At 45.0% G+C, this 24875-nt stretch overlaps 1 protein-coding gene across 1 annotated transcript; it reads left to right on the top strand.

Moving 5' to 3' along the window:
* Positions 1 to 1084: 1084 nt before the first annotated feature.
* On the top strand, positions 1085 to 23888 carry ZBTB8B (zinc finger and BTB domain containing 8B). The gene is made up of 3 exons (XM_045895468.3): positions 1085 to 2250; positions 13655 to 13833; positions 17320 to 23888. Exons 1-3 carry the CDS (start codon positions 1296 to 1298, stop codon positions 17635 to 17637), a joined length of 1452 nt encoding a protein of 483 aa, XP_045751424.2. The 5' UTR covers positions 1085 to 1295; the 3' UTR covers positions 17638 to 23888.
* Positions 23889 to 24875: the final 987 nt, after the last annotated feature.

The raw sequence follows: 24875 nt of genomic DNA, 5'->3' as shown, positions 1-24875 counted from the left end.
CAGCAGAAGGGTTTTAAACTTGATTTATACCTGTTCTACTTAGCAGTTAAGAAAGGAGTCTTCCTTTGTCCTTAGCCAACCCACCTTGTCCAAAGCACTCTGCCAGGTGCTATGGAGGGTAGCAAATGAGATAAGACATGGCTCATGCCTTCAAAGGCTTGGAGTCCACTGACAGACAAGGGCCAGGACATAAAATTCGAGGGAGTGAACCAAGGGTAGTGGAGTCCATCAGTTGGGAGTCTCTCATTTGCAAGAGATAGAAAACCCAACTCAGACCAGCTAAGGCAAAAAGAGACTTAATTGGCTTCTGGCCCAGCATGAACTGGGGCGCAGAGGGTGTCCCTGGGCTCCATTTGTTGCTCCTGCCTGAGCCAGACTGTCATCTTTGTCGGGCTGGTTCCCCTGGTGCTGAGACAGCATCTCTGACATCCCACATGCTCACAGAGTAGACAGTGCTCTTTTCTGGAACCTTCACTAAACCTGTATTGCTTTTCATTGCTCTGACCAAGCCACGTGGCCATTTCTGAGCTAATCACTGCACTCAGAAGGTGGGATGCCTTGATTGTGTTATATCTGTTTATATCTAGAGCCTGGGGATGGCGCCAGCTTGATGCAAAACACGTTGGCCAAGAATGGGGGAAGGGTGGATCTCTCAAAGCCAGAATGGGCACTAAAAACCATAAGAACGATGACTGTATGCAGGCTAGCCCAAGAATCCACTGTGCTTCCATGAAGGCATGATAAGAGGGGTGTGCCGAGACAGGCGAGTACAGTCTCCAAGGTCCGTGTCAGGATTGAGCTGTAAGTATTAGATTTGGGTATTATCTATATTCTGAGTCGTGAAGAAAGTATAGTGTAGGCATAAAAGCAGGAACTCCAGGGGATAACTGACCTGGTTTTGAGTCCTGGCTGTTATAGCTGGGTCGTCTCCTACCTTCTCTAAGTCTCAATTTCCTTATCAGAAAAATGGGGACAATTTTATCATCGGATTTTTATAAAAATGTATTGAGAGCTTCCATGTAAAACACTATGTACTGTGCCACGTGCAGCTTGTTCTGGTTATTTTTGTTGTTTTTCATAAATTAACCCCGTTGGACCACCTCTGATTTTTGTTAGATCCCAAAATAACCCATATCATAAAGACACTATTGAACCGGTGTTTGGGGAAGAATGAAAAAGAAAAATTAAAACTGAACATCTTATTTGTAAGGTTGGGATCGGTGAATTAACTGGAAAAAAAAAAAAATCTTGGCAGAGATACAGGCCACTCCAGAGAAGCAGCAGCTGGTGGAGAAATGGAGATGCAATCCTATTATGCCAAGCTCTTGGGGGAGTTGAATGAACAGCGAAAGAGGGACTTTTTCTGTGACTGCAGCATCATTGTGGAAGGGCGGATCTTCAAGGCCCACAGGAACATTCTGTTTGCCAACAGCGGCTACTTCCGAGCCCTGCTCATTCACTACATCCAGGACAGCGGGCGGCCCAGCACCGCCTCGCTGGACATTGTCACGTCCGATGCCTTCTCCACCATCTTAGACTTCCTGTACTCTGGGAAGCTGGATCTGTGCGGGGAGAACGTGATTGAAGTTATGTCAGCGGCCAGCTACCTGCAGATGAACGATGTGGTGAACTTCTGCAAGACGTACATCAGGTCGTCCCTCGATATCTGCCGGAAGATGGAGAAGGAGGCGGCGGCGGCGGCGGTAGCCGTGGGGGCTCATCAGGTTGACGGTGGAAGCCCCAGTTCAGGCAGGGAAGGGACCTCCTGTGATACCAAGAGCTTGGTCTCCTCGGCAGCTGAGGGAGAGGAGAGTGTGGACTGTCCGAGAGAGTCCCCTTGCGGTGACTGCCAGGGCTGCCACCCGCTGGGACTGGTGGTGAAGGACCGCCAGGGCTGTGGCCCAGCTGACGGTGACCTCTCTATTCTGCCCAAACAGATAGAGCCCAAGGTGGAGTTTGAGGCCGACGAGGTGGAGGTGGAGGGTGGTGAGCCGCTGCAGCCTTATGCCTCCCCACTCAGCCTGGCCCGCGTGGCCGAGGCTTTGCCCGGTGGCCAGGCTGTGGACTTGGCTTACGGGAACTACCACGTGAAGCAATTCCTGGAGGCACTTCTGCGCAACAGTGCTGTCCCCAGCAAAGGCGATGCGGACCATCACTTTTCTCGGAGTTTGGAGGGAAGACCAGATGGTGCAGGAGGAACCATGAGTTCCATGATGGATGTCCAGACTAACTGGTATGGAGAGGACTCAGGTGAGCTCCACGAGCATTCAGCATCTCTGCCGGTCCTTTAGCACGCACACCTGGGCCTCTTCGGCTCCTGTCATCATGATCATTGTCATGGTCACTGCCATTACCGTCATTGTCATTACCACCACATTACCACCACCCCCACCAAGCGATGGTCATTGAGCACCTGCTGTGTGCGGGCCATTGTCTCTTCCTCTGTGGTAGTATTTTACCTCTACAACTAGAGTGTAAGCATGCTGAGGGCAGTCTGAAGACATGGAAAGAACCTACTGCCTTCTACTAATAAGCAGTGGGACTTGGATTAAATCAATCAGTCTCTTTGAAGCCGTTTTGTTCAGGAGATAATCATCCCTGCCTTGCCTTTATCACAGGGTTGAGGACCAAACGAGAAGGTTCTCAGAATTTTTTCTCATGTATGATCACATATTCCAGACAGGTAAGAAATTGATACTTCTCTTTGTCAGCCATGGTGCCCGGCACATGGTCGACAGGCACTTAGCGTGTCATGGTCAGTGGTGCTATCTACTTGAGAATATCTAAAATGAGTTGGCATTTGGCTTTATGTGAGTAGGTTTCTTATATCCTTTGGTAGGCTTTTTTTTTTCTTTTAATAATTAATGTTGATAACTCCAAAGACATTTGTGTTTTAATTAAATCATCACCCTTAAACTAGCTTTTATATCAAATATTTTCCTTTGGTAGGCTTTTGTGTTTTAAGAGAACTTGGTTGTTTCCCTGAACAACTCTGAGAGATGAGTTGACATGACTAACTCCTCTTAACAGGTGGGGTAATTGTGTTGTAAAATGTCTTGTAGGAGATTGAAATAGACTTGGCTGCCACCTTACTGATGAAAGTACCCTATAGCTTCCAGAACCTCAAGCCAAGAAATTAATTAATCCCAATTTAAATTCACCCTTCAATACTGAGCAGTGAAAGTATTTTATTTTATTTTATTTATTTATTTTTTATTTTTATTTTTTTTAAAGATTTTATCCATTCATTTAACAGAGAGATAGCGAGAGCAGGAACACAAGCAGGGGGAGTGGGAGAGGGAGAAGCAGGCTTCCCGCCAAGCAGGGAGCCCGATGCGGGACTCAATCCCAGGACCCTGGGATCATGACCTGAGCCGAAGGCAGACGCTTAACGACTGAGCCACCCAGGCCCGAAAGTGTTTTAGATAAGGGAGATCAGCCGCTTTTATTCGTTACTAAATGGCTGTCTTGAGACATTTAATTTCTTTTTTTTTTTAATTTCATTTTTTAAAGCAAGAACACTCTGTATGTCTGATTAAAACTAGGCTTGAAAACTCAAAAATGCTGTTTCCGATCCTCAGGACACTGGCTTAACCAGCATTTAGAAGGTAGTGGCTGTTTTCATGTTTCCCACACACTGTGGGAACGGGTTGAAATCTCATTTCCGTGCATAATAGCACTTCACAGACGGTGACCACCCTTTCACACCCATTAGACCCTCATGAGTTTGGCAGAAGAGTGTGGAGAAACGGAGACCCACAAGGGTTTGGTGAATTTCCTAAGAACGCAGAGCTGGTAAGTGGCAGAGCTAAAACGAGAAACCTGGGCTGGCTTCATTTCATTCAAACAAACTGTGCAGGCAGCACAAATGAATAGAGGATTTCAGTGCCATGATTTTATCTTTCAACCCCTCTGCCTGTAAGCACAAGAATCAAGAAATAATAATGCAGCCCTACTCCGTCTTCATTCAAGTCCAGTCTGTCTGTCTGTCAGTCTGTCAAGTCAGGTTTCCAACTAGAAGGTGCTGTGGACAAGGCAGCCCCCCTGGCCCCTGGCCATGCCTGTTGTCTGCCAAGTTTTGATCCCATTCACATGGCTCCTGGGTAAATTTATTCCAAATGCCAAGGCACAGAGTAGGACTGATGTGTTTGGTCATTCATTTATTTGCTCAAATATTTGAGGACCTTCCTGGTAAAGACACAAAGATAAGTCAGACATGGATCCAGCCCTCAAAGAGCTGGTGGTGTCTTAGAGGAGGTAAGATATGTGTCATTGGCATCACATGTTAGAAAGACAGTAGGACTGGAAGACAGATGGAGGTGTGGCTTTCCCAGTGGTCCAAAAGCAGAACTGGCTTCTGCCTGGGAGATCAGGGAGGCATTATGAAGGTGGCATCCGAGAGTAAGAAGAGGAGAGAAATTGATGGGAGTCAGATTATGGAAAACCGTAAATGCTAAGAGGTGAGGTTTTGTCTGTAGGCACAGGGGAATTTTTTGGTAGTTACTGAGCTTGGGAGGAGGCAGGTTCTGTGCTTGGGGGAGATTAATTTGGCCTTAGCACCAGATGGCGTGGAGATGGGAGACAAGGGCAGGGAGACAGCCAGGAGGGTGTCGTGGTAATTCTGTATCCACATTGCTCACATCTGACGTAAGCAGACACTGTCAGGTCATAGGGTCCTCCTATCAGCCCTCCTCCCCCAGACCTCCCAACCCCAGCTCCGGCACCTCCCACAGCTTCTTGGAAGGTTCATCTGCGTTGGCTACCTCCACTGTTTTACTTCCTACTCTTCCTACTCTTTTCTTTGGGAAAAGACTACTCCTACTCTTTTCTCAGCCACTGCAGACTGACTTCTGCCCCCTCCACTCCACCGACCCTGCTGCCATGAGGTCAGCCATGCATTTCTAGAGCCAATCCAATGAGTGATTTTCAGGTCTTATCTTTTTTTTTTTTTTTGCGAGAGAGAGAATGAGAGAGAGCACGAGAGGGAGAAGGGTCAGAGGGAGAAGCAGACTCCCTGCTGAGCAGGGAGCCCGATGTGGGACTCGATCCCGGGACTCCAGGATCATGACCTGAGCCGAAGGCAGTCGCTTAACCAACTGAGCCACCCAGGCGCCCTTCAGGTTTTATCTTACTTGGCCTCTCTCAGTAGTTGACTCTGCCCTTTCTCTCCTTCTTGAAATTCTATCTTCCTCTGGCTTCTGACACCACGGGTACCCATTGCTCTGACCTCTGCCCATTCCTTTCCAGTCTCATCACGGGATCATTTAATGCCAGTGTGTCCAGTGTTCCATCATTGGCTTTCTTCTTCAACATCTTATCATTCCTGCCCATTCATTCATTCATTTATTCATCAGTTTGTTCTCTGTATTTATAGATCTGATTCTGCTTTTTGTTTGCTTACGCATTTGTTTTGTTTTTTAGATTCCACATATGAGGGAAATCATATGGTATTTGTCTTTCTCAGTCTGACTTATTTCACATAGCATAATACCCTCTAGGTCCATCCATGTTGTTGCAAATGACAAGATCTCATCCTTTTTTATGGCTGAGTAATATTCCATAGTGTGTGTGTGTGCACACGCGTGTGTGTGTGTGTGCATGCACCATGCACGCGCGCACAACTTATATCACATCTTCTTTATCCATCTGTAAATGGACACAGGCTGCTTCCATATCTTAGCTATTATAAATAATGCTGCAATAAACATAGGGGTCCATATATCTTTTCAAATTAGTATTTTTGTTTTCTTTGGGTAAATTCCCTATAGTGGAATTTGAGAGACCTCCATCCTGTTTCCCACAGTGGCTGTACCACTTTGTATTCCCACCGACAGTGCATGAGGTTTCCTTTTTTTTTTCACATCCTTGCCAACACTTGTTATTTCTTTTTGATTCTAGCCATTCTGACAGGTGTAAGGTGGTATCTCATCATAGTGTTGATTTGTATTTTCCTGATGATTAGTGATGTTAAGCACCTGTTCATATGTGTTGGCCATTCTGTATGTCTTCTTTGGAAAAGTGTGTCTGTTTGAGTCCTCTGCCTATTTTTTAATCAGATTGTTGGGGTTTTTTTATTTTTTTATTTTTTATTTTTTTTTAAGATTTTATTTATTTGCGAGGGAGAGAATGAGAGACAGAAAGCATGAGAGGGAGGAGGGTCAGAGGGAGAAGCAGACTCCCTGCTGAGCAGGGAGCCCAATGTGGGACTCGATCCTGGGACTCCAGGATCATGACCTGAGCCGAAGGCAGTCGCTTAACCAACTGAGCCACCCAGGTGCCCAGGGTTTTTTTTTTTGTTTTTGTTTTTAGATTTTATTTATTTATTAAGAGAGAGAGTGAGCATGAGCAGGGGGGAGGGGTAGAGGGAGAGGGAGAAGCAGACTCCCTGCTGAGGAGGGAGCCCAACGTGGGACTCGATCCCAGGACCCTGGGATCATGACCTGAGCCGAAGGCAGACGCTTAACCAACTGAGCCACCCAGGTGCCCCAATCAGATTGTTTTTATGGTGTTGAATTGTGTAAGTTCTTTATATATTTTGGATATTCACCCCTTATCGGGTTTGTCAGTTGCAAATACCCTCTTCCATTCAGTAGGTTGCCTTTATTTTGTTTTGTTGATGGTTTCCTTTACTGCACAAAAGCTTTTTTTTTTTTAAGACATATTCTTTTTTCTTTTTTTAAAGATTTTATTTATTCATTTGACAGAGAGAGACACAGTGAGAGAGGGAACAGAAGCAGGGGGAGTGGGAGAGGGAGAAGCAGGCTTCCCGCCGAGCAGGGAGCCCGATGCAGGGCTCGATCCCAGGACCCTGAGATCATGACCTGAGCCAAAGGCAGATGCTTAATGACTGAGCCACCCAGGTGCCCTGCACAAAAGCTTTTTATTTTGATGTAGTCCCAATAGTTTATTTTTGCTTTTGTTTTCCCTGCTGTAGGAGGCATATCTAGAAAAATGTTGCTATGACCGATGTCAGAGAAATTACTGCCTGTGTTCTCCTCTAGGATTTTTATGGTTTCAGGGTTCACATTTAGGTCTTCAATCCATTTTGAGTTTGTGTTTGTTTGTGGTGTTAGAAAGTGGTCCAGTTTCATTTTTCTGCATGTACCTGTTCAGTTTTCCCAGCATCGCTTATTGAAGAGACTGTCTTTTCCCATTTGTATATTCTTGCCTCCTTTTTCATAGATTAATAGACCATATAAGCATGGGTTTATTTCTGGGCTCTCTATTCTGTTCTGTTGATCTATGTCTCCATTCATGCAATCATTTAACAAATATTTATTGAGCACTTACTATATGCCAAGCACTGTTCATCGGAGTGAACAAAAGGCAGTCCTTGTCCTCATGAAGCTGACATTCCAATGCAGGGAGACAGACAATAAACATATAAGTAAGTATATAACATGAAGAAGAACTAAAGCAGGGGAGAGGTTGATAGTGAAGGAGATGCTGTTTTATTTAGTGTTGACAAGGAAGGCCTTTCTAACAAGTTGCCTTTGAGCAGAAACTGCAAGGGAGGAAGAGAGCAAACTGCAAGGTAAATCAGGGAGAAGAACATTCTGGGCAGAGGGAGGAGCAAGGTGCAAAGGCCCAGGTGCAGGTCACAACTGGCAAGTGAACTAGAGGAACAACAGGGTGCTGCTGAGGCTGGAGTGGAGTGGGTGAGGCAGAGTGCTAGGGGATGAGGTTAGAGAGTTTGGATGAGGGCAGATCAGGTGGGGCCCTGAAGGCCATGAGAAGACCTTTGGGTCTTCCTCTGAGAAGGGACACCACTAGAGGGTCTCAGCTGAGAGTGACTTGAAGTGACATATCTTAAAAGCATCCATGTGGGTAGTGTATGCCATAACCTCCAAAGTGGTCTTCTTGGATAGGACACTACTGCCTCTCAAGGTCGAACCGACCAGATTTCCTAATGGCTTGTATGAGTGGTAGGAGAAAAAGAGAAGTTAAGGGTGACCCTCAGGTTTTTAGCTGGAGCAGTTGACTTAAACATGTTGTTTGTGATGCCTCTTGGATCTCCAGGTGGAGATGTTCACTAAGCAGTTGCATCCTGTATGCTTGGGGTTCCGGGGGGAATCACAGCTGAGCTATACATTTGGGAATCATTAATGGGTTCATGGAATTTGAAACTTATATATCCTATGAACTTATGGCTGTAGAAGGAGAAGGTAAGAGATTTACACACTGCGCCCTGGGGGAACTCCAGCATGTAGAGGTCAGGCAAATAGGGCCCAGTAAAGGAGACGGGGAGGGGGCAGGCAGGGAGGTAGGAGGAGAATCGAGAGTGATGGGTACTAGGAAGAGAAAATGTTTCAGGAAAAAGGAGAAATCGACTATGTCCAGGACTGCATGTAGGCAGAGTGAGCACTGATCATTGGGGAGGTCATTGGCGGGCTTGACAAGAGTAGTGTTGATGAAGTGGGAGGCAAGAGACCAAAGGGCTTGAAACAGAGCTGGGGAAATAGAGGTGAAGACAGTGAGTATTGATGCTTCTTTCAAGAATATTTGCTGTGAAGGGGACAGAGAAATGCATCAGTAGCTGAAGGGGCATATGAGGTCAAGGTTTTTATGAAGGTGGAGAATCTAAAAGCATGTTTGTTTACTGGTGGGAATGATCCAGGAGAGAGTAGGATAACTGATGGTAAAAGAGAGAGAGACAGTTGATAGAGCGAGGGCAGACGAGGTCCCTGTCCAAGTGGTGGGGATGGTCGGGCTCTGCATGTGAGGAAGCACATTCGTTCATAGGAACAGGAGTGGAAGCAGACCATATGTGTTCATGAGGGAGCTTGGGGGTGGCTGGGAGCATGTGGAGGTTCTCTTCTGATTGCTTCTCATCAGCTAAAGAAGCAAGGACAGGGGCACTTGGGTGGCTCAGATGGTTAAGTGTCTGCCTTCTGCTCAGGTCATGATCTCAGGGTCCTAGAACTGAGTCCCACGTCGGGCTCCCTGCTCAGGGGGGAGCCTGCTTCTCCCTCTGCCTCTGCCTCTCCCTCTCCCACCTCTGCTCATGCTCGCTCTCTCTCTCAAATGAATAAATAAAATTAAAAAAAAAAAAAAAGAAGAAGCAAGGACAATGGCTGAAAGGGAGGAGGGGACAGTGGGGGGGAGAGACCTGATCAGAGGGAGGGTGTGGAATGGTCCCTGAGGAGAGTGGGAGAGAGTGAGCCAGGGAAATATTTAGGGTTCTTTTTTTTTTTTTTTAAGATTTTATTTATTTGACAGAGAGAGAGAGATCACAAGTAGGCAGAGCGCAGGCAGAGGGAGTCCCTGACTGAGCCACCCAGGTGCCCCAATATTTAGGGTTCTTGGGCAGAACCAAGGGCTCTGATATTAGTGCTCAGAGGGTGATGGTTAGATGGATTCGAAGTGAGACCAGAACACAGTTGTGTATTTTTCACCAGTGATATTAATTTGCCTCGTTTCAGGTATGGAATGGGCACAGATTTGTATTTAACCAGAATTTAGGTTTAACAAGGTGAACACAGAGGGAGAGAGAAGACCCAGGCAGTTAAGGATGGATGTGAAGGAGTGATTTCAGTGATGGATTGTGAGCACGAAACTGGGGAAGGAGAGGCATGAGGCCCCAAGGAGGTGAAGGACAGTAAAATGGCGGCATAGTCCATGATGTGGTCCCAACCGAGAAGGGACACTTAGGGGGTGAGCTGGAAAGATACGAGATAGTGGTTGGGAAGTGGGATGCTTGATATGTAGGCTGCAGAACAAATGCAGTTATTGGAAATATCTAGGTATGGGGCCATGATTCTCCCTCTCAACTATACACTAGGCAGAGTGTTTTAAAAATCTGATGCTTGGGATAGAGATTGGACATCAGTTTTGTTTTGTTTTGTTTTGTTTTTTTAAGTTTCCCAGGTGATTCTAATATGCAGGTGGAGTTGAGAGCTCTTGGTCTAGGACGGGGTAGCTGAGATGGGGTGGAGAACAAGGTCTTTGGAGGAAAGGAGGTCAAGGAACAGAGAGGCCAGGGTCATTTTCAGTACTCACATCAAGAATTATGCCAGGAGTTGTATTTGAAGGCAATGTGATCAAATCTCCACAGAATGAGGAGGTGACCTCAGGGATCCGGGATGACTGTAATAAGGAGACGTAGCTGTACTATCATTCGATGGTGTGAGCTTCAAAAGATCTTAAGGTTTTTGAGGATGGAGGGCGGGACAGTGGTCTGGAGATGACAGTGAAGCACAAGGGGGATCCTACGCACCTCCGACTCAGAGGTGTCAGGGCGATGGGGTAAGGGAAGCAGGGTGCTCAGGGAAAGGCCAGGCCTTAATTAAAGCAACCACTCCAATTTCCTGAAGATTCTTAAAACTGTATTCTTCCATTCTGTGCCTAAGCTCCAGATTTATCTAACCCAGATATGCCCCTCATGGATGCTCTGGGCCTGCCCCAAATATAGTAAAATCCAAACTGAACCTATCATTCCTCTAGTACCTGCTTTTCCTCCTGTGTTCCCTACTTCGGTTTATTCCACCATCATCCACCAGGTCAGCTAACCCAGAATCTCTGTCATTTTGAATCTTCTATTTTCCCTTCTTACCCTCCCACATGTGGTCATCCAGTGCTGTCCATTTTACCTCACATGGGTATCTCCTCTCCACCTCTGCGGTCCCTGCTTTAGTTCATGACATTTCGCATCCTCTCTCACCTGTACTTCATGCCTTTCATATTGCCTCTCTTCAATCCTTCCCCTACAAGGTTCCTGGAGGGCGCTGTCGGTTAAGCATCCCACTCTTGGTTTTGGCTCAGGTCGTGATCTCAGGGTCGCAAGACAGCCCCACAACGGGCTCTGCCTTTCCTGTGGAGTCTGCTTGAGACTCTCTGTCCCTCTCCCTCTGCCCCTCCCTCCCTTCACTCTCTCTCCCTCAAATAAATAAATAAATCTTTGGAAAAAAATTAAAAAGAAAAATCCTTCCCCTGTACTGTCTTCTGAGGGATCTTTTAAAACTCAATCTGACCATGTACTTCCCCTCCTTAAAATTCTAGCTGCTTACAGAATAAAGTCCAAGTTCCTGAACATGTCAGAATCATGAGGGCAGGATTTTTATCTTTTCTGTTCACTGCTGTATCCCCAGGGCCTAGAACATAGCCTGACATTTAGTAGATGCTCAGTATAAATTTGTTGAATAAATGATTGACCATGACCCTCACAGTCTGGTTCTTGCCCCTTCCGCAGCCTCATTTCTCATCCCCCCCTCCCCTCTGCTTTATATTCTGTTTTCTTATTTACCTCTATGCCTAAGTGTGCGTTATTTCTCTGTCTGAGATACCTTTGTCTGTCTTGAACTCCTGGTGAACTCCTATTCATCCTTTAAAACCTTGCTCAAAGATCACCTCTCCTGTGAAATCTTCTCTGAACTCCTAGAGTGAATTCATTACTTTCTTGTCTATGCTTCTTCATCACTTTGAACTTTGCACGTGTTACATTATATTGTGTGAAGTTGTTTACATGTCTTTCTTTCCTGCCAGACTTAACTTCTTGAGGGAAGAAATGGGTGTCTTGGTAAAGGTGGACCTTATTAAGAGTGTCTGGCATGTAGTAGGCATTTAAATGAATGGTTGTATTGGTGAGATCAGATCATGAGAGAGGAAGGAAAGTGTTGTGGTAATTCTTACTTTTCTGATGGAGATAGAATTAACAGTTGGTTTTTCCGGGGATCAATGCTGGGCGCATTTGACTTAATGTTTTTGTAGATAATTGAGAAGAGATAAAGTCTAATGCCAGGCTGGTGGGGCTAGATGGCAGGAAGATTCCACAACACCAGAGGAGTGAGCAGGAAACTAGATCTCAGTCCCAGTGTGCTCAGTGACAAAATATTCCAACATACGTATGTAGTGATGAGCCAAGAGCTGCTGCTTTATTGTAGGAAACAGGCTTTGGAGTCACTATAGATGATGCAGAATGTTAGGCATTATCAGGCTGGGAACTTGAAACCAGAGAAAATAATCTCCACCCTTGGGTTGGTTTGTGTTGGGAATGATGTTGGGTTCTCACTTGGGATTCGGCTTGCCATACTTTTGGCAGCACCTCCGAAAAGATAAAGCCCAGGTAGGTATCCTGGGAAGGTCCCAGAGAAAAGGAGTTACTACAGTGTTGAGAAAAACCACAGAGCCTGGGGCTGCTTCATCGGTAAAGAAACACCAAGGAGAGGATGATGGTGACAAAAATGGCTGATATTCATGAGCTCTTACCATGTGCGAGGTGCTGTGCTGTAGGTATTACTTCACTTCATTCTTACCACAATCCTTTAAGGGGGAAACTGTTATCATCCCTATTTTACAGATGAGAAAAGTGAGGCACAGAGAAGTCAAGAGAGATGTCCAAAGTCATACGGCTGGTAAATGGTGGAGCAGGGCCTTGAACTCAGATTTCAATGCCTGGAAAGCTTGAGTCACTAGTGCCTTCCTGTATGATGTGATATGACCAAAGTCTATAAAATCCTGAAGGCTGTGCATAGAGGGGACACATCTTGGAATGCTGCAATGAGGGTAACTTGGGAAACTTGAACAGTTTTTGTATATGGGGGGGATAATCGTGTTGTCACCTTAATGGTTGTACAAGCAAGGTGGGAAAAAAACCAAAGAGTTGGAAAAAGATTTAAGTGAATTCCTGGATGTTTGAGGATTTCAGATCTATAGAGTTAATACGAATTCCGGTTGAGGGTGTGCATCACAGTACACATCTTCTTTTTTTTGTTTTTGTTTTTTTTCTATTCTTCTTCTTCTTCTTTTTCTTTTTTTTCACAGTACACATCTTCTGCACATGCCTGGAAGCTCTTCTTAGGCACTCCTGTCATAGAAAGGATAGATCCTGATCCAGGGGTCTGATTCATCATAACAGAGGGTTCCAAACTTTTGAGGGTCATGAAATCAATTCAGGAGGTCAGTTCAAGCTGCCACAGCAGAAATACCACAGATTGAGTGGCTTAAACAACAGAGATTTATTTTCTCACAGTTCTGGAGGCTCAGAGTCCAAGGTCAAGGTGCTGGTAGGGTTGTTTTCTTCCTGGCTCGCGACCTACTACCTTCTTCCTGGTCCTCACATGGCCTTTCGTCTGTGCATGAACAGAGAGAGAATGAGACCTCTGGTGTCTCTTCCTCGGATTATAAGGACACCGGTCCTATCGGATTAGGGCTCTACCCTTATGACCTCATTTAACCTTAATTTACCTCCCTATCTCCAAAAATAGTCACACTGGAGGTTAGGACTTCGATGTATGAATTTTGGGGGGATGCAATTCAGTCTGTAACAGGGTCTCCATCAGCACTGCCTTAAAATGAAATCAGAGACAATAGACACTGTCAGAGTGAGTGTTGTTTTGGGAAGCTTTTCCAGTTATCCCCTTGAAGACATGTGAATTCTGAGGTTGTGATGTAAGCTGTGTCTCTAACTGCGAGCCATAGAGAAGTTTAGAAGCCAGGACCATATGTCATTCCTTGCAGCCTTATATCAGAAGCCCACTTTACCCTCTGGCTGATTGGGAGCCAGACAGAGACTTGGAATTTGTAGTGTCTTGCCCTTAGCTGGTGGTAAAGTTGATGTCCTCCCTCTGGGTCCGGGCTGGCAGAATTCCCCAGGTCCCGATCACCTGTCGGAAGGTGGCCAGTGTCACTGATGCTTACAACCCATTTGGTTCCCCAGGTGACGTGCTGGTGGTCCCCATCAAGCTCCACAAGTGTCCTTTTTGTCCTTACACTGCCAAACAGAAGGGCATCCTTAAGCGGCATATCCGCTCGCACACGGGTGAGCGGCCCTACCCCTGTGAGACCTGTGGTAAGAGGTTCACGCGACAGGAGCATCTGCGGAGTCACGCCCTGAGCGTAAGTGTCTGGGCTGGAAAATCTCCTGTGGTGAGGGTGGAGGGGACGGAGGGGAGGGGGCTCCTGACATTTGTCTAATGCAAGGGTGAACCAGCCTGCCTTTTACTTCTCTGTCCCCTGGAGCATTTTCAGAGAATTGTAAACATGTGTTTCTACTAAATTAAAGCTGGGTTGGTGGCACTTAGAGAAAGTTAAAACTTATATAAGAGACTAGTTTTCTTAGACTCAAGAAAGTTTGTTTTTTAGCTTTTTTTTTTTTTAGATTTTATTTATGTGACAAAATAATCCAACATACGTATGTAGTGATGAGCCAAGAGCTCGAGAGCACGAGAGAGAGAGCACGAGAGAGCACAAGCAGGGGCAGCTGCAGAGGGAGAGAGAGAGAAGCAGGATCCCCACTGAGCAGGGAGCCCGATGTGGGGCTCGATCCGAGAACCCTAGGATCATGACCTGAGCCGAAGGCAGCTGCTTAACTGACTGAGCCACCCAGGCGCCCCCAACTCAAGAAAGTTTAGATCCTGGTCAGGGATGGTTGTCATAAGGCAGAGAACAATGGGGTGTGGACAGGGGATTGTGGGTGTGTTCTCACCGGTGTGATGCCAGAGGTGAGAAAAGTGCATCCTCAGTTTTCCACCCAACCCCAGTACCTGGATGTGGGAAAAGTGTGTGCCACCCTTTCCAAGGCTACCTGTGGGCAGCAAAGAGGACTTCAGACCCAGGGGACCTCCCCTCCCACTGGCTTCCCCCTGGGATTCTGTCTCCCATGTGAGTGGTTAATTCCCACCAGCTAACAGGTGTTCAGGCCATTTAGGAAGGCATTGTATTTAAGATCATCTTTGAGCAAGGCAATCAGTCTTTAGAAAATCAAACATAAAAATGGTTTGGACTTCAGAGGATACTATCAAGAATGTGAGAACCCACAGAATGGGAGAAAATACTAGTGAATCATTTATCTGCTAAGGATCTAGTAACCAGAATATATGAAGAACTCTTTCAGTTCAACAATAAAAGACAAATAACCAAATTAAACAACGGATGTGAATAGACATTTCTCCAAAGAAGATACACAATGTCCAATAAGAACATGAAAAGATGCTCATCATCACTAGTCATTGGGAAAATGCAGATCAAAGCCACAGTGAGATACCACTTCAGACTCACTAGGATTGTTATCACCAAAAAGCAAGTAATAACAAAGTGTTGGCAAGGATGTGGTGGAATTAGAACATTCATACACTGCTGGTGGGAATATAAAATGGTGCAGCCACTGTGGAAAACAATCTGGTTGTTCTTCAAAAAGTTAAGCATAAAGTTACCATAGACTGCAGCAATTCTATATCTAAGTATATATCCAAGAGAACTGAAAACATACATTCGCACAAAAACACATCTGCACACAAAGGTTCATTGCAGCATTATTCCCATAGCCAAAAAGTGGAAACAACCCAAGTGTCCATCAACTGACGCATGAATAAACAAATTGTGGCCTATCCATACCATGGACCCTTATTAAGCCATAACATGGAATGCAGTTCTGATACATGCTACAACATGGATGAACCTTAAAAGCATTACACCACGTGAAAGCAGCCGGTCACAAAAGGCCACATCTTGTATGATTTCCTTGATATGAAATACGTAAGATTGGCAGACCCATGGAGATAGAGTAGATCAGTGGTTACCAGGGGCTAAGAGGCTGGCAAATGGGAGAGGGGTGGCCGTTAATAGGCACCTGATTTCTTTCTGGGGTGATGAAAATGTTCTGGAACTAGATGGTGGTGATAGTTGCACAACCTGGTGAATATACTAAAAACCACTAAATTATACGCTTGCTTTTATTTATTTATTTATTTATTTATTTATTTATTTATTTATTTAGTATTCATTTATTTGAGAGAGAGAGAATGAGAGGCAGAGAACACGAAAGGAGGAGGGTCAGAGGGAGAAGCAGACCCCCCGCCGAGCAGGGAGCCCGATGCGGGACTCGATCCCGGGACTCCAGGATCATGACCGGAGCCGAAGGCAGTCGCTTAACCAACTGAGCCACCCAGGCGCCCAAATTGTATGCTTTTAAAAGGTGAATTTTGTGGTATGTGAATTGTGGTTTTGAAAGAATCCAGATTTAAGTTAAGTACAAGGTTACTGGCCGTCTCCACTCTCAGGGCTGGCCCCAGCACCCCTGAGAATGGCCTCTTCCCATAGCCTCAAGTTTTTGTCTGTCTTTTTTTTCCCCCCAAATTATATCTCCAGTCTGTCTTGGCAGCAGTAGGTTCCTGGTGCCCTGAAGATAGTTTACTGGTTGGAATCCTTATTCCCTCTATCTTTCCATGTTATACAAGGTCAAGTCCACTGCAGCCCCAAGAGGTGGTTTTCAAAGGCCCTGTCAGGTTGCAAAGGTCATGGACATAGCCAGGTTGGCTAGGGGTTGGGGTTTAGTGTAGAAAGCCTAGGAGACCCCCTGGAAGGCATTTGGCCAGGATGTAGTGGCAGCTCCAGTGAGCTGGGTGTTGTGTTATTGGCTTTTGTCCTCTGTCATTTCTCTCTGTCTCTACCTCTTGTGTGCATCCTGCATCCAGAGGTCTCCACAGGAGAGGCTTTGGTTCGCAGACCCCTCTAGGCTGGAGCTCCTGAAGAGTGCACACATTAGATAGATCCGTATGCAGAGGGGGCCCCTGGGGCTGCTGCCCTAAGGAGGAACTGCGCGGGGTAGGAGATCAGGTTCTTTTTTCTAGTTTGCAAAGTGCTTCTCAGAGGTAAGGAAAGCATTTATCAAAAAAGAGATAAGGACGGAGAAAATACCATCTAGGAAGTCAGCCTCCCTAATAACTGGACAATCCCAGGTACATAAAAAGCCACACCTAAAATCCTCAAGCGTTCCCTGCATGCCCTTTATATGCCAGGCATAGAGTTATAGTAACAAATGTGACAGAGAACATGAATGAGGATGGCCCCTGTCTTCTTGGAGCTTATTATCATCTAGGGAATTTACTAACCATTTGTTAGAAATTCAGCAAAGGGGCGTGGGGGGCGCCTGGGTGGCTCGGTGGGTTAAGTGACCGGCTCTTGGTTCGGCTCAGGTCATGATCTCAGGGTTGTGGGATTGAGCCCCGAGTGGGGTTCTGTGCTCAGCACGGAGTCTCCGTGAGATTCTCTCTCTTCTTCTACCTCTGCCCCTCCCCCTGCTCACTCTAAATAAATAAATAAATAAATAAATAAATAAATAAATAAATAAATAAATAAATAAAATCTTTTTAAAAATTCAACAAAGGGAGGAGGATAGGCGAGAATGTGGGGACCTAAGCTGGTCCAGAGCGTCAGTGAAGACGGCCGTCAGAGGCATATTAATAGCCGGGCAAGAGGCTTGGCGGCGGGGAGGTGGCACGTTCCTCACCTGCCCGATGGCCTTGGGGCGGAAGCACCTTGGTGAGGCGGAGGCTGTGGTGGAGGCGGGGGGGCGGCGTTTACTGTGTCCGCGTGTGATTTCAGGTGCACAGATCCAACCGTCCAATCATCTGCAAGGGCTGCAGAAGAACCTTCATGAGTCACCTGTCCCAGGGCCTGCGGCGCTTCGGGCTGTGTGACAACTGCACGTGTGTTACCGACACACACGATGAGGAGGACGAGCTGATGCCCATCAACCTTAGCCTGGTGGAGGCTTCGTCGGAAAGCCAAGAAAAGAGTGACACGGACAATGACTGGCCAATCTACGTGGAGTCTGGTGAGGAAAACGACCCCGCCGGAGAGGATTCTGATGACAGACGGCAAATTCGGCCCTACTTGTCAGATCGAGAGACACTTACGTAGCAGTAAATTTTGGTGGGGGAGAGGTTTTAGAATTGGTTGTTGCTTATTCTGCATTCGAAAGCCGCCATTTGTCCAATTTTGTGGGACCCAGAGGGGAGCATTTTTTTCGCTGTTCCTCTACTTGCATTTTTGTTAGATTACATAGCGAAGGTTGGATCTTGTGAGTCGAAGGACTAATGACTGCTTAGTGGAATGCCCTTGGTTTCAAAGGGCTTTGCTGAGTTAATTCTGAGGGAGTCAAGGCTGGCCCCAAGGCTCCCCATTCTTCCTGTCGTGCACCCAGACTCTGGTTAGGAGAGAGATAAGAAAATCTCCATGCTTGTTTTCATATTGTCTCACTCATCTACATTCCTTTCTTGTCAGCCTTTTTCTCTGTAAAGGTGGGCAAGAATAGCTTGAGACCAGTCTCTCTTTTGCCAAGCCTCTCCTAATGGATTCCATATTTTAGTTTTCTGGTGAAGTCTTAAAGAGAAAGCTTCATGACATTAGGTAGGCAGGGATGTTCGGCTACATGATCGTAAAGGTACTTTTTAACTCTAAGGCTGCAATTTTAATGGCTGGGAGTATTTATGTGCACACAAACATGGAAATGAGCTGAGAGGCTCCTGGGGTACTCTGACTTGCCCAGCTGTATTAAACTTTGTTAGCCCTGGGAAGGGAGCCTGTGAGCCCAGGTCTGGGCGGTTTCCCTGTCTCATTTGGTATTTAACAATTCTACACACACAGATCACCTGTTTTGTGATCATAAAACAAGTCATTTGGGCGAAATTCAAAATACTCCTGCTTTTTCCAGCCATTTTCCAGAGTCACTGTTGTGGAGCATGGAAATATGGCCACTGCTGAGTTTTCTACTTTGATTATGAATAGAGCTTTAATTGGAGGGAAAGTGCAAGCCTATATAAACAAGTTATATTTCTAAATTGTTTACCCTCTGGAGGGAAAGAGAAGGTTGGTAGAAGAACAGGTTTTTAAAACCATTCTGCTTTTCACCCACTTTGCAGCCATGTGGTTACTCTAACAGAAGAGGCTATACTTCTTTAAAAGACCGAAGAGCAGGAAATATTAAGGATTAAAGATATTTAAGGCACTTTCATAATTTTGTCTCATGTTAAAGTATCCAAAATGGGCTTTGAAGGAAATCACTTTTTCTTCCTTTGAGTATAGTTGTGTTTCAAAAGGTGGCAAAACCACCTTTCTTTCTGCCTCCTGAACAAAAAAGCCAATAAAAAACATTATAAATTGGCTTGTGAGTGTTAGTCGTTGAAGAGTTCAAAAGGTGTTTAAACCATACTTCTCAATAGAAGTGAGAACTCCAGAATAGTGTTAGTCAAACTGTGACCCCCAGACAGCTGGCCTGTGAATTCTTTGATACCAATCCACACAGTAGGACCACCTGTTGGCCTGCAGTAGATTAGAAATTTTAAAAATGGTCTTTTGCCACAGATAGTTTGAAAATTATTGTTTTAGATCAAGATTAACAAACCGGAAATTATCAAGGACCAGAAACACTTTTCATTCCTGAAATGGAAATATTAGCTGTTCTTTTCAAGGAGGGATCTTAGCAAAAAGGAAATCTAACTGGTTGTGTAGAAGGTGTGCTTTGCAAGGAGTTTTGTTTGATATTTTTGCTCTGTTTAAATTATTTCTAGTGGTTTTTTAAAATTTTATTTTTAAGTAATCTTCACACCCAACATGGGGCTCGAACCCACAACCCTGAGATCAAGGATAGCATGCTCCACTGACTGAGCCAGCCAGGTGCCCCATTTCTAGTGTTTTAATGTGACTTTTCTACCTCACAGTTCAACTTCTCTGCCCGCTTTCTCTGAGAGCAAAGATCCTCCTCAGTGACTCTATGACCTGATCATATCCCTGGGTGCAAAGTAAATTTACATTAGCAATTCCACTGTAAGACAGTGAATTTTACCTGGGGGTGATTTTGTCCCCCAGAGGACATTTGGCAATGTCTGGAGACAGTCTCAATTGTTACAACTCAGGGCAGGGGGCTGCTGGCGTCTGGATAAGGTTGCTGCTAAACATCCTACAATGCATAGGACGGCCCCTTAGAACAAAGAATTATCTAGTCCAAAATGTCAAGTGTATCAAGGTTGAGAAACCTGACCATAACATAAAGTGAGATTTAAAAAAAATTTTTTTTTAAAGATTTTATTTATTTATTTGACAGAGAGAGACACAGAGAGGGGACACAAGCAGGGGAAGTGGGAGAGGGAGAAGCAGGCTTCCCGCTGAGCAGGGAGCCCAATGCAGGGCTTGATCCCAGGACCCTGGGATCATGACCCGAGCCGAAGGCAGATGCTCAACAACTGAGCCACCCAGGCGCCCCTAAAGTAAGATTTTTTTAAATGACCTTTAATGAGTGAGCTTAATTTTGTGTTATATTTTAGGTTACCTTTTACCTTCATAATATTTAGTAGGCCCTTATGCTCCCATTTCCAAGGTTTGGAAAATAGTGGAATTAGTAAAATGGGGAGCTGAGGCCAAATTGTTCATAACTTGCCCAAGCTCTGACTTGGTCTGTGATGTGGAAACTTAGAAATTCTGATCTCATACTCCTAGAATGATTACTAGGCTCTGGTCATTCTATTACATTTTAAAGTAGCAAAATCATGGGAGGAAAATGGAACATGAAGCTTAATATTTAAATGATTCTTTTTTCCGTAATGTCTCCGATTGTTGCCTTCCTGGTTGGCTGTTTTGAGTTTGGGTGTTGACATTAGTACTAACTGGATTGCTGAATTCTATCACTTTTAATGGAAATAATGACTTTGTTTGGACTATTAGATCGTAAACTGTCCTCTGTTTTAAATTTATGTTCACATTTGGTGGTCAGTATTTATAACTGCACAGTGCCTGAGGTTTAATTAATGGAGTTGGTGATATTTTTATAAGTAAATTCATCGTTGGGCCCAACACAGACCGTTAAGGACTCATTTTATATCTGGCATCTTTCTGGCACTTTCAATCCAAGTTCACAAAGGGATTCTTTGTCTTACATTAGATACGTTGCATGGGCAGGAACAGAATTCTTACTTGTAATGGAATTTTAAAATGGCATCCCTGGGAAGTTGTTTCTCTTGGGGGAAGGGGACATGCTTTCATAGCAAGGGTTGGAAAGGAATGTAAATAAGGCCTGTATCTGTAATAGACTAAGAAATGACATAGAGCAACATGACTGCTGGTCATTTGACAGATAGATGCCATTTTGATGTAAATATTTTGGTGGTCGCTACCTGGTGGTCTGCAAAATGTGAAATTGAGTATTCTGGAGCTTCAGAATACGTGATGGGTTTTTATTGTCGTTCATCGATGTTGTGAACAAAGCCACACGTTGGCTGCATGTGCTGATTCTGAGGGCAGTGGGAAGACTGGAGTGGCCTGTGGTCATCTGAGTTCAGACTGCTTCATTGGATTGAGAAGTTTGGCTTGTGTGTCTCTTGTGCATTGACGATAGAATTACCTCTGTGAAGTCTAGTGTTAACAGGGTGGGGAGGGGCAGAGGGTTGGGTGTGAAGTTTCTACTGCACTCTCTTTTGAGCTTTACCACGGTCCTTCCTGTTGCTGTTGGTCTCTTGTAGCTTGCCTTGTGCTTTCGTGCTGTCTTCCAGCTCCAAAGAGGGCCCTTTATTCAGTCGCTTGTGATGGGCAGCGTTTTCGTGGGTTTTTGTTCAGGATTTCTGCTAAATATTGCTATGCTCCTCAAACCTTTCATTCTAGTGCGGACAATGGAATTCTTTTCATCAGAGAATGCTTCTGTAGAGAGAAATGAAAAGTGTTTTGTTTGGCAGGAGTAGTTCGGTTGTTTTCCAACGTGCCCCTGGTTTTAAAAGGTGACACTAACTCACACCATTGCGATCAGATGATATGGGACCTTCATAACTGGAGGACTTCCAGCATCTGTTCTGACCCCCGGGGAGATTATTTCGCTACCCCCAATTCTTCATTGACAATTGTGGTTTGGGGGAATGATTTTTATATCCATCGTTTGACTTTTGGATATTTGTCAGTAGCATATTAAAAACCAGGGTGGTTAGGGTGGGATTACGTGCTTGGTGGGAGAAGGCTTAGTAGGAACAAGCTTGGGGATTTTAAGGAAGGCGTCAACTGGAGCTATATGTCTTGGTGACACATAATGGAGATGGATTGTCTGTCATGCAGACAGTGACAGGTGTGATCATGATTTTGGAGGAAGCAGAAAACCATGCCAGACAGTTTCACATCTCTCATCGTCCCTGTGGAGCATCTAAACAAAACAAAACACGAAGCTGATAGTACCACAGTGGTCTACTTAGGCTCAACTGAGCATTTAGAAACATTCACACTCATGAACTGCCACCCTCGGCCTCAAAGGCACTTAGAAGGATACAGGACAGGAAGTGCCGCTCGCCAGGAGGGCAGAACCAGATGTCGCTCTTCTGTCGGAGTCCCCAAAACTGTCCGTGTGTCATAACCTAGGTGCAAGGAGACAGACCCACATCAGACAAGTATGGAAGCTATCCTGGCTTAAAAGCCTCTTGTCTCATGGGAGCAAGTGTCCATTATAACAACCCTGTAGACATAGTTTCCAGGGTCCCTGCAAGAGATACGTCCGTTCCAAGGGTCACTGTACCTGTGGCTTCCTATCAGGTAGACTTAGAATTCTCCCAGTCTGGATGCAGTTTACCAACTAGGGATCCTTTTTTTCCACGTGTAATGATGCCAGCAACATAGCTGATACGCTGTTCTTTATTAGGTTGCCGGGGGAACAGAGCTAGAAAGTTAACCGAAGGTCAAATTCTCCTGTGGAAGGAGTAAAAGGTTCTCTTGATCCATTACCAAACAGTATGCTGAGCAATTGCACAACGGATACCCCACCTCGTTCCTAGAAGATGTAGCCAGAGGAATTTCCTCCTAAAATAGAGCCAACACCAACTCATCTTCCTCTCTTGAAGAGTGTTCGTTCTTTGTGTTTAGCTGCTTCTGGTTCATACACTGTGGGCAGATTCTGCTGAGGTGTGTGTAAGAATTGGATAAATAGTCAAAGCGGTCCCACCAAAATGTCATACATCCTGTAATAGGATCCATCCTATCATAGGATCCATCCTATCATAGGCAGGCATCGTATGACATGCTACAAGGACACTGTTGGATGGAAATTTGTGGGGATTCCATCAAATCACACATTGATGGGAACCTATGTTCTCCTGCCAGCCCCCGAACACAGGCTGTGGGTGGAGAGGTCTCTTACTGCTCTCACGTGGTGCCACTCTTGCTTTGCTTCTGTTGCTCTTGGAAGATCAGCAAGTGGATATAGCTGGCTGTCTACCCAACAGTTATTTATGGAGTCCTTCCTAGGTGTCAGGCCCTAGGGGTACATCAGGGAACAAGCAAAATCCCTGCCCTCGAGGAATTTGCAGTGAGTGAAGAGGGAGACTAGCAGTTAAGCAGTTACAACACAGGTTTGGGTGTGACAGTGGGCAAGGATGAGAAGGGTGTGCTGAGATGCTTGGGTAGAGCACTGAGCCCAGTCTCAAAGCCTCCAAGAAGGCTCTCTTGTCTAAGCTACTGTTACCGTGGTCCTTCCCATCCAGTAAACTTCTATTTATCTTGGGATATAATTTACAAGCAGTTTAAATAGTTTCTGACTTTTCCTGCCTTTTCCAAACATGGTGGCTTTAGACATTAACAATGTTTAAATGACCTATTTTATTCAGGGATGTAAAAATATTATAAGCATTTCAGAATATCCTAGTCTTTAGGAAAAAAAAATGCATCGGATGCTATGGTTTTCTTATTAAAACACCACCACCACCACCACCACCAAATAACTTTGCATGATCTTGATCCAGTGTGATAAGATAGAACAAGGTATTTTTTACTGTGACAGATGTGGAGGAGCCCCAGTGCCTCTGGATTGAGTCTTGGCTGGCCATGTAAGTGAGTTAATACCCCAGAAACCAGATAGATAGGGAACAGAACCCATACAATCAAATAATTTGAGAAATAGAAGGGACTTTAAAGATAGTCTACTCCAACTCTATTTTACAGAGATGAAATGACTAGTTCCTGGTTCCCCCACAGCTGGGTAGGGTCAGAAACCAGTTCCTGCCAGGCCAGTGTTGATAATAAACATGTTGGGGCAGGCAGCAAAGACCATCCATAGCTAGCATTAGTTTCCTTGAGTATCCATCAGACTGAAATCACAGAAGACGAAAATGCTGTTTCAGTCTCATGTGACTTTATGTGATCGTGGCCTGCATTCTTGTAGTGCTTAGACAGGGAGGGGGAAATCACATGTGGAGAATGGGGGAGTTAATTTAATTTAATTTCTTTTTTTTTTTTTAAAGATTTTATTTATTTATCTGAGAGAGAGAGTGAGAGAGAGAAAGAGCACAAGAGGGGGGAGCGGGAGAGGGAGAAGCAGACTCCCTGCCGAGCAGGGAGCCCGATGCGGGACTCGATCCAGGGACTCCAGGATCATGACCTGAGCCAAAGGCAGTCGCTTAACCAACTGAGCCACCCAGGCGCCCTAGTTAATTTAATTTCTTTGCCTGTAATACCCACACATGTCTGAACAACATAAACCACCATCAACACACACACACACAGCAAATCAAAATCTTTATTGCCCACTTATTTAATATGTATTATGTATTTGATTTTAATGTATTTTTGTTTGTAAAAAGTTTCAAAACTAAAATATACACAACATTATCTTGAACTTGCTTTTGCAAACCTCTCTTAAGTGATTTTTGAAATATAAATTGGGCATGAGTCGGGGAAGTTGACAAGGACAATCTTATTTGAAACAAAAACCACATATTTGGGGGCCCCTGGGTGGCTCAGTTGGTTAAGCATCTGCCTTCAGTTCAGGTCATGATCCCGGAGTCCTGGGATCGGGCCCTGCATCGGACTCCCTGCTCAACGAGGTGTCTACTTCTCCCTCTCCCTCTCCGTCTGCCGTTCCCCCTGCTTGTACTCACTCTCCCTCTGTCAAATAAATAAAATCTTAAAAAAAAAAACCCAAACCCCCAAAACCACATATTTTAAATCAGCCGCACAGATAATATATTATGGTATTGAGTGAAAATGTATTCTGGGCATTTCTTGGTTCAGTGGATTTTAATAAACTTACTGCAAAAGCTAATTTTATTTAAAGGTCTGTGATAATATAAAATAGTTATTAGTAAAACAATTAACCACTTTATGATCTAAAAATACTTAGAAGCAGTGATCTTAGTTGT

This window comes from Mirounga angustirostris, unplaced genomic scaffold (genome assembly GCF_029215605.1).
Source record: "Mirounga angustirostris isolate CCGP_5_RB_7025 unplaced genomic scaffold, mMirAng1.0.hap1 SCAF_4, whole genome shotgun sequence".
NCBI classification, from domain to species: domain Eukaryota; kingdom Metazoa; phylum Chordata; class Mammalia; order Carnivora; family Phocidae; genus Mirounga; species Mirounga angustirostris.
Note: the sequence above shows the minus strand (reverse complement) of the source record. Positions and strands in the feature narration are given on the sequence as shown.

Excerpts from the sequence above, each read along its gene's own strand:
- ZBTB8B (XM_045895468.3), top strand. The coding sequence starts at position 1,296 with ATGGAGATGCAATCCTATTATGCCAAGCTCTTGGGGGAGTTGAATGAA. Across the intron at positions 2,251-13,654 it reads CTGGTATGGAGAGGACTCAG|GTGACGTGCTGGTGGTCCCC; the intron begins GTGAGCTCCACG and ends TTGGTTCCCCAG. Across the intron at positions 13,834-17,319 it reads TGCGGAGTCACGCCCTGAGC|GTGCACAGATCCAACCGTCC; the intron begins GTAAGTGTCTGG and ends GTGTGATTTCAG.